The sequence below is a fragment of the Argentina anserina genome, chromosome 1 (assembly GCF_933775445.1).
Source record: "Argentina anserina chromosome 1, drPotAnse1.1, whole genome shotgun sequence".
NCBI classification, from domain to species: Eukaryota; Viridiplantae; Streptophyta; class Magnoliopsida; order Rosales; family Rosaceae; genus Argentina; species Argentina anserina.
The window spans coordinates 10569759-10582884 of record NC_065872.1 but is presented as its reverse complement, the minus strand read 5'-3'; the positions used below and the strand labels follow the sequence as shown (position 1 = coordinate 10582884).

Sequence of the window (13126 nt, the reverse complement as noted above, 5' to 3'; positions counted from 1 at the left end):
ACGACTCCTTCTTCAAATCCCGGGACCGAATGTCCTTCGCCGTTCCCATCGACCTCGATTGCTCCTCCTCCGATGATGACGACTTCAACGATAGCTCCTCTGGAATGACGTCGAGATCCGCGTCTTCTCCGGTGCCGCCACCGAGCCCTCCTTTGCCTCGGCTCCTCTTACGCATGACTACAACATCTGATGCAAGGCATGGGTATTGAAGAGGAGAAGTAGAGGAAGAAGATGACTGTGGTGTGCCGATCTAATTCGGCCGGACGACGGTGGTTGGCAGCGGTGGAGGAACGAGACGAACTCTCTCTCTCTCTCTCTGTGTTGTCACAAAGAGAGAACTAGCTAGGTTTAAAAAACCAAAAAGAAATTGGGCCGGATCTTGGGCTCGGGTTTCTGGATTAAGAGATGAGAGTCTGGGTCAGACTTTCTCAAGCCCTAAAATGAATAACCCAAAAGGCCAAAACTGATTTTAAAGTAATGAATTGGGGAAAAAAAACTTTTAAACAAGTAACAACTTTAGAAATTTGTAATAACAAAACCAAGCATTGGATTAATATTTCGAAAACATTTCTGATCTCGTAGTGACGTGTAGTTTAATATTGATGTACTAAACTACATTTTTGACATTTTAAAGAAAATTTTGATTTATTAGTCCTAGATATCGGTAATCAAATTTCGAAATATCGGGTATTACATTCGGCACTAGCCAATGTGATTCGTATTTTTATATTTAAAATAAAACTATCTCATTATGAAACAACTATATGAAGGAAAATTCTCGGGATTAATCGACACCAACCGATATGATCAGAACTTATATATAGGGATCATGTTAATTCATCCAATTCACAGCTCGTTTAACCGTCGGTTCGTCTGGTCAACCAAAAATGCTATTAATATTCTCTATGAGTATACCTATCACTGGGGACTGATGGCTAAATAGAGCTTACATGTTTCACAACCACGTAACATTAATAGATGAGGTTGTGCGGTCGGATCCAAGAAAGGAATATCAGAAGGCTCCGGTCAAAGGGTTGATGTTTAGTAAAACCATGTGTTTTTCTATTGACTCGTGAAATTAACGATCAAACGTGGTCTAAAATTGACTAATTTTTGACAGGGTACCTTGATAAATATACAAATCCCATTGGCCGGTGCCGATCAACCATATTCATTACTTAGGTTGTGGATCACCGAAGTTGCCACTATGTAGAGTATAACTTTTATAATACACTTGAGTTACACTTGTAACATTATAAATCGACTATATGAAGGAAATATCTCGTGCTCAATTGACACCACACGGTGTGATCATCACATATAATTATGCACATTGTAAAAAGTTTATCGAATTTGAGCTTGTTTGACCGTTGGTTTGTCCGGTCAACTTAAAACGCTAATAATATGCCCTATAGGCAGACCTATCACCGGGGGCCGATCGCCGAATAAGGTTTACATTTTCACAACCACGTAATATTACCGGATGAGGATGTGCGGTTAAAAAAAGGAATATCGGAAAGCTCCGGTCAAAGGGTTTGCGTTTAGTACAAATGCGTGTTTTTTTGTTGAATAGTGAGATTAACAGTTAAACAAGATCCGAATTAGATGAAATTTTTATAGGGTACCGTGACATATATAAAAATCACATTTGCCGGTGCCGATCGACCATAGTCATTACTTAGGTTGTGGATCACCGAAGTAGCCACTAATGTAGTATAACTTTATAATAGACTTGAGTTACACTTGTAACATTATAAAAGCGACTATATGAAGGAAACATCTCGTACCCAATCAACAACACCCGATGTCATCGGTACATTTAATTACGCCCTCGGTAAAAATTTGATCTCGTTTGGGGTTCATTTGACCGTCAGTAACTCCGGTCAACCGAAAAAACTACTAATTTGCCCTATGGGTGGAGCCATCTCAGGGAGCCGATGACCGGGCAGCTTTTACATTTTCCTAACCACATAATACTCGCGATTGAGTGTGCATGGTCGAATTCAAAAAAAAAATTCCGTAAGGATCTGGTCAAAGGGTTTCTGTTTGGTAAATCGACATCTTTTTTTGTTGACTCGACTTACAGACAGTCAAACGATCCCCGAATCAGATCAAATTTTTACCACTCGCGTGATTATATGTGCCGATAACATCGGGTGGTGTCGATCTTCCATACATCCAACTGAAGTTCATGATCAATAAAGTGTCCACTAATGTAATATAACATTTTAACTACGTTTAAAATAAACATGGAGCATTATAAAGCAACTATATGGAGGAAATATCTCGCATCCAATCGATACAACCCGATGTCATCGATACATTTAATTTCATCCAATTTGAGGTTTGTTTGACCGTTGGTAACTCTGGTTAACCGAAAAAACTACTAATTTGCCATATGGGTAGAGCCATCACCAGGAGCCGATGACCAAGAGACTTTTACATTTTCCCAACCACATAATAATCACGACTGAGTGTGTGCGGTCAAATTCGAAAAAACAATTCCGCAAGGATCCAGTCAATGGGTTTCCGTTTGCTAAATCGGTATATTTTTCGGTTGACTCCACTTACGAACGGTTAAACAACCCTCAAATCTGATGAAATTTTTACCACACTTGTAATTATATGTGCCGATGACATTGAGTGGTGTCGATCTTCCATACATACAACTTAAGTTCGTGATCAACAAAATGTCCACTAATGTGGTATAACATTTTAACTAAGTATTTAAAAAGTATCGTATGTAGAAAACATGTAATACCCCGAATTTTCGGGTTTGATTTGTAAAAATTCTTGTAGATTATTAAACTTAGAATTTGAATAAAAATCGCATTTTTCGTTTTCTCGTCGATGTCTGATGAAACGGAACCGATCTCGGAAATTTAAATTGAAAAATGTTACGTTTTTTGTGACTCTAGAGTTGACTTTTTATTTCGTTACTCGTCTCTGAAAACTTTCTTCACGGAAGTCGTAGAGCTTGTCGATACGAGTTCGTGGGCATGTGGAACGCCTTAATTGGACATCGTATGTGAAAATTATTATCGACGGAAGTTGATTTCCGAATTTCGAAATGTATAAAAGGAAAATTTGGGGAAACCCTAATTTCCTAAAATGGAAATCCCCCCCCCCCCCCCAGTTTCTCCCTCCCTCCCCCGACCTCCTTCACAAAATTTCACCACCGATGATCTCCCCTCTCCGACGACCGTGGCCTTCACCGCCGGTCCCAAGACCACCGCACGCTCGACCACTCTAACCCCTAGACGAAACACGCTCTCCCTTGCCGCCGTGAAATCCCATCGCCGATTCAAGCTTTGCCGCCGGTGAGTTTCGAGCCATAGATTCTTGAATTCGACCTCTTAGCTGGGTTTTGCTTGAGTATAAGCAAGAATTAGCAGTAATTTGTATATTTGCAGGACCCAAACCTATAAAAAGGGAAATGAAAAGATTTTGCTAGAAGACCAAGATATAGTGATTGTAAGAAAAAAAAGGTATTTATTATTTAAATCAGTAAACCGTTTCTATTACAACAGATCAAATACAAGATTCTGCTGAAAATGAAGAGACAAGGATGAGAAATTTTCAAAGTGCGAGTATTCAATATCAACTACGTACATACTTGAAGCCATTCATCCATGCTGGAATCAATAGACCTAGTTCCAACTTCCACCTTGGGAGGCCCTAACAGACAAACATAACAAAACTCTAACAAAAAACTATGTACTGAGTACTGACACATATGTATGTATCTCAATCAAATGAATTATATCAGTAACATGTATAAGGAACATAGGTTGACATAATTCTGATTATTAAGAGTATGTAAAGCTAAAATGACAAATATCTCTAAAACCAAGTCTATAAAACTTACAATCACTTGTAGAAAAACAAATTTTCTTCTGACTCATGAACCATCCATTTGGATTGTCATGCTACAAACAGAAACAACCATGTAAGTGAAATGAACAATATACATCACAGAGAAGACAATTGCATATTCAAACATAAAAAATATTTGATATACATAAATATAATCTAATTTTGCTGGAGAAATCTGATCAAAAGTAGATACCTGATTCCCAGTGGTTTATAGGGATACTCTGAAGGAAACTTGATCTTTCCATAGTAATATCCACCTATAATAAGTAGAATTTTTTTTCATGATAATTAATCTTGAAATAAAATAAAATAAACATAATCAACTATCTATAAATTATAAAATGCTGGAAGAGGTTCACCTCCCCCAACATAGTAATATAATAACAATAATCACAATAACATGGCAACAAATATCACCCTATATCACATCAGAAACAGAATGAGGAGAGTGCAAACAAACCTGCAAAAGGGGTTCATTCACTTCGCCTAAAACATTTGCATGGACTATATCAATTAATATACATACTAAAATTTAACAGATGTTGACTTACTATAATGTTTTCCCTCAAGAGCCACTGCAATTAAGTGTATTGTTCATCATGGGCAGACTTGCAATGAAGAAGCGTAAGTATGAATATCATGTTGTTTAACATACATGAAAAACTTCATCCAATTCATTAGCGTGTAATTGTGTTATTGCCTGGGCCAAATATGACTTCCCAAGAGGACCATACAATAAGAAATCCCTCCATGGTGTTCTGTTGCCTGAAAAATTGAAGCTAATATATATCATCTTATGCAAACGACCCAAAATGACATCTTCACATCAAATAATTGATTTATAACAAACTAACAAGAGAACCAGTTCCTTACATGACTAAATATAGCAATCATAACGTATGTCTATGAGAAGGTGATACAAACGAATTCTCGCCAGAAGTAATCACTGTCTCTAGTAGCAAAACGAATTCCCCTCTTACAAAAACTCATACAGTCAATCTAGTAGCAACTTAAGCCCCCTGATTATCCTAATACCACTAGAGCAACTTTAAAGAGCCAAAACAAAATGCTACACTATCTACCCTCTGTCTAACAAATTACAATACAACTATGCAACAAATCAAACACATTATATGATATAGAATCAAACCAACTACCCTAAAGCTAGTTATAAGCTTTGACCTTTAGTTGCATCAACATTACCAAACAGCAATACACACCAAAACTAAGTCGAAACTCGAAAGCAATAAAGTAACTAACTAGTAAAGAACTGAGGAAACTTCACCAACAATATCACAACCTCTTGCAAGGCCTGCTTGAGAGAGCTATGCTGGGCACGGTTCTCAGCGACCTGATAGAATGATAACGTATAAATTAAGAGGAGCTAGAAACTAAGAGAAGGAAAACCCAAAAATTGTTGTACCAAGAAAGAAAACCCACCTGATCAGAAATGCCTAATCGAGCAAGCCGAACTGAAAGCGCTAATCAAAAATCCCAAATACAAGCTGTGTTTCCCCAAATCAAATTTGAGGCAGTGTTGAACAATCGAAGGATTTCCGGCGAGCTTCTCTGAATTCCGTTTGGTAAGCATGGCTTTGTATCTTTATTTCACTGATTTTGGAAACTAACCCACTTTTCCTCTGTGTGTTGTCGTCGTTGACTTTCCTTATCTTGGCGAGGTTCAGAATTCCATCACCTCTGGGTAATCTATCCTTCCTTCTCGGTGGAGATTAAAACCTGTAACAGAGACTCGCGAGATCGTTTTGCGGTGGTAGAGAATTTTTTCACCTCCTATCTCGTATAATACAGGGGAATAAATACGGTGCGTTAAGCGAGTAGACGTATATTGCAAATCGAAATTACAAAACCGCCATCAACCAGGTAGATGTCGACGCGTGTAATTTGAATCGTTGGTATAGGAATACCGTGGTATAAACTAAAATTACTCCCAAGTATCTGTGATGTGATTTTTTTTTCTGTTTGGTTCATGTTCAATTGTCCAAATACGAAGACAACGTTGTATATTAATTCTTCTCACAGATCAGAGTGATTCTAATTTATACCACGGTATTCCTAGTTTACTTGGTAATTAATACTGTTTTTTCTTTTTTGAGAAGATTGGTAATCGATACTTTGACTTATGCATGAGCATAATTTCTTGATTTATATAAGATTTTATACAAAAGCTGTAAGCTAGGTCACATCTGTACAAAACTAAGTGATATGTGCCTACTTCATCGATCAATTTAAATAGGGTTTCTAACAATGGTAAGGAACAGATTAATTAAATCGTGTGCAGTAAAAACCATTAAGAAAGCTACTCCTAAATCCTTAAGAATTTTAGAATTTGTTGTGGGAAAACAAAGAAGATCTATGTGTCCGGATGTCTAATAGATGGTCCTTCTAGTCTAATATAGTCATACATGACTCCTCGGAAAGGTACTCCGCCTCTTGATTGTGTAAGATAGATTATATTGGTTCCTTCATATAGCAGAGAACTTGGTACATTAACACTGAAGAACCAATACAAACCATGAATGCCATGCCTTGCTATGGCATTGTCCCCTCCTATTAGCCCCGTCGAAAATTGAGGTTGCAAAGCACTCGGGGTGTTAAATCGAACCTATTTAGAAACCCATATCAAACAGTACTTGCAGTTTAGTCTTCAGATTATGACAGTAAATTCAACTGGGATAATAAACACATAACATATATATATATATATATAGCCCTTCTTGGCTGCGGAGGTCCGCACCAAGATTTTGGTGCGGATTTCCATATTTTTACCACTTTTTGATCCAATTTTCTCATCTCCACCGTCTAGTATCTAGATAATATTGTGTAGATCATCTCTGCAAAATTTCAGCCAATTCGGTAATCGTTAAGGCCCTCAAAATTGCGTTTTTCTGTTAACAATATAAACGGTAACAGTTCGACAGAATTCGGTCCGTCCATTTGGTATTAGATTTTGAGGGTCTTAACGATTACCAAATTGGCTGAAAATTTGCAGATAAGATCTACACAATATTATCTAGATACTAGACGGTGGAGATGAGAAAATTCGATCAAAAAGTAATAAAAAGATGGAAATCCGCACCAAAATCATTGTTGCGGACTTCAGCATTTGAGAAAATCTGTATATATATATATATCAGTCGTCGATCTATAACAATACCTGTATTTCTGAATGGGTAGCGGACGCCAATGCTAATTGGAGTGTATAATTTCCTCGACTCATGACACTGTTCAGTTCAAATTGAATTTCCCAGGTGGTTCCTACATACTTTTCATTTCCAGTGCTAGCACTCCTGCAATACGAGATTAGAGAACATTAGATACCAAAAAAATAGTCTCATAAGTCGTAGAACCAATATTACTATTAATACTAGGTAAAGGACCTGGTCACATGAGCGTAGAACCAATCGTAACGATAATCGCTAACGCCAATGGTGTAGATTAGATCATGATCAGGGTATAGCTCTTCATAACGTTTCCACAATCCGTATTGTCTAAACCTACTAAGGAAATTAAGCGCATGCAACATTTAAGCATGTAAACGAATGGCTTAGTATCTGCGTAAATAGTTGTACATTATTCGAACAAAGTGGTCGGTAAATTGAGAACTAACTTGTCCGAGTGATTGTTTATGTACAATTTGTTCATGAGAGTTGGATATGGATCTGGTATATAGAACTCAGCTGCACTTCGATCGGGGATACCAATTTCCCACAAAGTCGGACCATTTCTTGGAGGCTCATAAGTAAGATTAGGCAATTGGATTTCACTTCCTGCGCATGGAGTATAACTCTTTATAAGTTTATATAATCAGAAAATTCGCCAATTAATACTAATTGGTTGTTGTGGTATTCAGATGTTAATCATGCCCTTAATGTACATGTAATTGAACAAAAAAAAAATTACGATGTAGTTAACCCCAATCTGGCTACCACATTGATAATAGATTTAGAACCAAATTACCATATTGATAACAATTTATTTATAAAGTTGTAAAAAAGTTGTTGCTATAGTGATTAATTGAGTTAATTCCTCCTATGGTACTTAAAATATGGCTACTTGGACAATTTGGTACCTGATGTATGAAAACGGACAATTTAATACATCAAGTTCTCATTTGTAAGCCATTTTGGTACCTCTATCAATTTTGATCATATTTTTAGGGTTATTTTCGTCATTCTAGCCCTAAACTCATTAAATTCACATTTTTCTTCAATTCTTCTTATAACTGTCTCTATTTGGAGATAATTAAATTGATATATCTACTCCACTTAGCATCTAATTCGCATATATCGAAAATAATTTTTTTTCTTAATATACTTATTGTATCCTAATTATTTTTTTGCAAAGGAAATAAATTTCCTTTATGCAATTGTAAAATTTTATTAAAATATATATTTTAAATTACTTATAAATAAAATTAATTTAGATTGATAGTTACATTATGAAAAATTATATACGTGAATCATCACAGATACTAAGTGGATGCGTTATCAAAATTTTAGTGATAATTTAGAGGCAATTTGAAGGTATTATGAAAAAATGAAGTAAAGTAGAGATAGAATGACAGAAATAACCCTGAAATTATGGTCAAAATTGACATAAATATCAAAATGGCCTAAATTTGAGAATTTTAGGTAACAAATTGTCTGTTTTCATACATCATGTACCAAATTGTCAAAATAGCCAAACATCAAGTACCATAGGAGAAATTTACACATTCAAAATTACCTCAAAACATTGTTAGCACATTATCAACAAATTTATTGTCATATCTATATATGAATGCACGTGTCATATAATATAGGCACCGGGTCATATGTACGGTAGAATTTCCTGTAATATTTTTATGTTCTTTGAAATTTAAATTTAATGCCATGCAGATTGCGTATATATACATCTTACATACCTGGCTTAATTTCAATATCAGCCTCATATTTGTAATCCCCAAGGATGCCGGGAACCCATCCATACAGACTGTAGTTTCCAGGTCGAACATCTTTAATAAGGAAATGACCTTGTTTGTCAGCTCGAGTCCAGAATTGGTATCCCTAAAAACAATGTAGTAGAAAAATTATAACCATAAGTCACAGTACATTTTCTTCTTGTTAGGTGGAAGAGAAAGCCTTAAGAATCGAATAAACTTGATGAAACAAATTACGTACCTTGCTCTCTTTTTGCCATGATCCCACTTCTCCGGGTGCAGCTAATCCCACATAAGCAGAACTGGCCGAAATATGGCTATCAGTCAAGCACCTAAGACAATAACAATTCAGTATTTTCATGTAAAACCATTGACACAGAAGGAAATGACGAGTGCTTAATTAACCAGACTAGCTACTGGATGCTCTATAGTATCAAGGTTACTTACCGATCATGTACAATTAATCGGCCAAAAACTGAGCCCCGTTGATCTGAATAAGGGAAGTCTTCGGATTGAGTGAAATTGTACGGCCATCTTTTGACTTCCTCTGCCATCTAGTAATAATTCTTAGATCATAAGTTTAACGTACAAGATTGAGTGTGCTTACAAAATGCAAGCGTCAATAAATTATTACCTGCTCCTTGGCATCATTCCAGAGTGTACCGGTGGAGTTCTTTGATCTTGGAGCTGAATTCAGATACACAAATACAGGCCCAAAAACCTTTTTCCATGCCTCATCTCTTTTCAGTTCTATCCCAGCTTGCTTCCCAGCATAGTGAGTGCTAAGAAACATCTGTATATCATATGAATGTAACAAAGATTAAACATAATAGCTCATATATCAAAATGTGCTCGTCAGGTCTGTCACATATTGATTAGTGAAGCAAAACCGGACCATTATATACTTGGTACTCACCGAAAGGGTAGTCGGACCGACATGAGATGTTAGGCCCTGCTTCATGGGTCCAGCAGAACGAAATTCATCACTGGGTGTGATCATCCAGAATCCGACCGACTGGTCTGTAGAAATCCATCCATGGACTTTGTTATCTTTGTCCTCCATTGAGTATTGGTACTTGTCATCGACCTGAAACCCAATTGTATGCCACAAAACTTTGAAAAATTGAAGTTCTCGCAGTAGGTATATATGGAGTTTTATTTGAGAAAGTGTTGAGACCTATTAGTAGTGAATTAAATACGTGTATAAAATCACTCTCTTGCAGCATTATAATGAATCGATAATTTTCTTGTTATTCTAGGGAAATTTATAGAGGGCCAACCTGTCCAATAAAGGCCCGATTAGTTGGTCTTGTTAAACGAACGGCTTCAGGATATGCAAGTTGCTGACCATGTTTACGGTCTCTGGCTTTTGGCATGAATGTTTGCCTTGTGTCTGATAGAGCCATATACTGAAATCTGGAATGCCAAGAAAGATTGCAAGTGAGTTCTTAATATCTAGAAGCCAAGTTGTAGGTACACAATATTGTTTGCTCCTTTTCTACTTACTTGTCATGTTGAAGCTTGTAAACCATTCTAATTTGATCCATCTTCACTTCCGGCCACCCTTCAAGGCACTCGAATATGGCATATGCATAGAACCCCGAATGACCGCGTCGCAGTATGTACCTACAGAAAGATAAATCTTAATGTATAATTACCAATGTTTTAAAAAACGAAAGCGTATCCCAAGGCGTTTTCTTAAGAGCCTTGAGCCTTAGAACTTGAGGCGCATAAGGTATAAGCCTTATGTTATAAAAAATTAGTAGTTAAATGTGTAAATATATAATTATACACATAAAAAAACAAATATACATAAGAACTTACCAATTTATTGCATTTAGATATAATGAAATTCATAATCCAAACGTTTTAGATAGTTTTCATTAAATTGAACATATTATATAAATAAATATAAAAAAAAACTTAAAAAGATTATTTTTTAAGGTGTAGTAAAATGTGTAAAAGGCGTAAGAAACGTAACATAAGACGTAAAAGGCGAGTCTCGGTGTCCAGACCGAAAAACAGAGACGTTATGTAAGTAATTTTAAACTTTTTAAGCCTCAGACGAGCCTTGAGGCGAGTTTTTTAAAACATTGATAATTATTGAAATATTCACCATTAAAATTTAAGTTTACAATTATATAGGTTACACACCTTTTGTCTACATTTAGAGGAACAACAGGGGCACGACGCTGCTCGGAAACATTATATGTTTTGACAAAAGAAATTTCAACTTGGTCTGCCGTTGCCATAATAACTCTAAATCTTGTTGCTTGTAACCTGCATATGTAGATTCGTAAATAGCAAATATGAAGCAAACCTGTAGTCCAATTATAGGAATATAGAGAAGGATGAGGATTTATTTACTTATCAACATAATATATACTCTCTCCCGGTCTGTTCCAGGCGACATCCCAGTACCTGCATGAGGGTTGATATTGATTGAGAGTGTGGATACAATATAGGAAAACAAATTTAATTGATCTTTTCTATTGTCTTCTACAGTAATATATATTTACTTCAGACTTATTGGGAGGATGTGTCTACATTCTTTAAGAATTTGTTTCCTTGGCCCCTTAGGGTATGTTATTGAGCAGATCGATCAGCACGATGTGTTATGTACATATATTGACATGGTGGAGGTATGCTTACCCTCTATTATTTCGTAGGTTCTTGTGTTCAAGTAAGTTGTCGCTTCCTTTGTATTTTATTCCAATGACATCTCCGCTGGGACGAGAAACTGTGAGTTGGACGAAGCCATTATCCAGCCTGATCTGTAGAGTTATGGTCAATTTAAATCCATGTTTACATGCATATATTCTCAGTGTTTGTTATTAACATATGTATTTTGTATTGATGTTTTATAGCACCGTAACTGTTAGCAGATAAATACTTGTATCTATATTAGTATAGACGTGTGTGTCCAAACTTCTCTTATTTATATACATTTGGTAGTGTGAATATAAAATTTTAACCGTTAAAAATTTTGTTAATCAATAAAGATCACTTTTGTAAAAAAATCAATGTAAACAATTATCGATTGCTTAGTCGATTGTATCAAACAAACAGACGGACTAATTATGAGACTATTAACTTTCACAAGTACCGTTTATTTGTTTGATGTAATCGACTTAGCAAACGATTTTTGTTTTGAGTCATATTTTAAAGAGATGATTTTTATTGATCGATTAAACTTTTGAACGGTTAACATTATGAAATTACACTACTAAAAGTATAAAAATAAAAAAGGGTATGGACACAAGTATTTTCCTATTAGTCACAATTTAAAGGGATATGAGCAGCTGGATTTTACCTCCGTAGGACTCTTTAGCATGCTGACCCTCTGATATTGTGTTCTTGCAACGATCGTCCGGCTACTATTCTTTGTTACCATGTTGATCCTTGGATACGGTGGTCTTGCAAAGTTTCTCTCGCTAGGCATTTCGAGAATTTTCATGCCCTGAAGTTCTGTTCTAGGATATCTCTGAAGTATTTTTCTGAAATTTAAGATTACATAAATATTTTGTTAATCAGTTCAGGTATACATAATATACTAGTCACATATAAACTTACAGTTATGTCGCCAGAACGCAAATCTGAACATATGTTTAGCTTGCAAAGGAAGAAGGAGAGCAGATGATCGAACCTTAATAGTAGGGTGGTCTTCGGGGTGGCCTTTTCGTATTTCTTTTCACCAACCAGACAAACAACCAGAACAAGCATTGTTGCTAATGTTCCAACAAGCCAACCCCAATGCTTCAGGCTCCGACGACCCGCCTTCTGCATTTCCACCTAACCCTGCAGATACATAAAATGACAACACCTGAGCAATGTACGTAAATCATCATCTATATAAGAGCAAGCTTTTTTACGTTAAACCAAAACAGTAAAATTCCAATCAAGAGCTAGGGCTGCATGTAATACCTATACTACCGGTGAAAAGAAAACGTGGTAGCTTTGGAATGTATATAAATGCGATCACATAGAAGATGGTATTTTAGTTTCTGCCGGCAAAAAGAGGAGAACAAAGCTACTACGTACGTACAACAACGGCGAGGCGGTTACTCCTATTAGAAGGTGCACTGATATCTATAAGAGGGCTTAAAAAAGTGCAGATCTAATTTATATAACAATCCCTCAAAGTAAGCTTGTTTCTATTTAAAAGAAACAAAATCTGTTTTTATTTAGAAAAAACGAGAATCTGAACTGTATTAACAACTTAAATAGAGGAGGGGTCCTATCTGAATTGGCGGATATTATAACCTGAATAGTAGTTGGTCTTTTCTATTGTTTGAATAACTCAAATAATTA

General features: G+C 36.0%; 1 protein-coding gene across 1 annotated transcript; it reads right to left on the bottom strand.

Moving 5' to 3' along the window:
* Positions 1 to 6247: 6247 nt before the first annotated feature.
* Positions 6248 to 12601, bottom strand: LOC126798727 (probable rhamnogalacturonate lyase B). The gene is made up of 16 exons (XM_050525771.1): positions 12462 to 12601; positions 12129 to 12312; positions 11468 to 11589; positions 11183 to 11236; positions 10970 to 11095; positions 10322 to 10441; positions 10096 to 10231; positions 9732 to 9902; positions 9450 to 9608; positions 9263 to 9369; positions 9057 to 9147; positions 8801 to 8942; positions 7505 to 7664; positions 7263 to 7394; positions 7052 to 7175; positions 6248 to 6499 (listed from the first exon to the last, which is right to left on the bottom strand). The coding sequence occupies exons 1-16, from the start codon at positions 12599 to 12601 to the stop codon at positions 6248 to 6250; spliced, it is 2220 nt and encodes a 739-aa protein (XP_050381728.1).
* Positions 12602 to 13126: the final 525 nt, after the last annotated feature.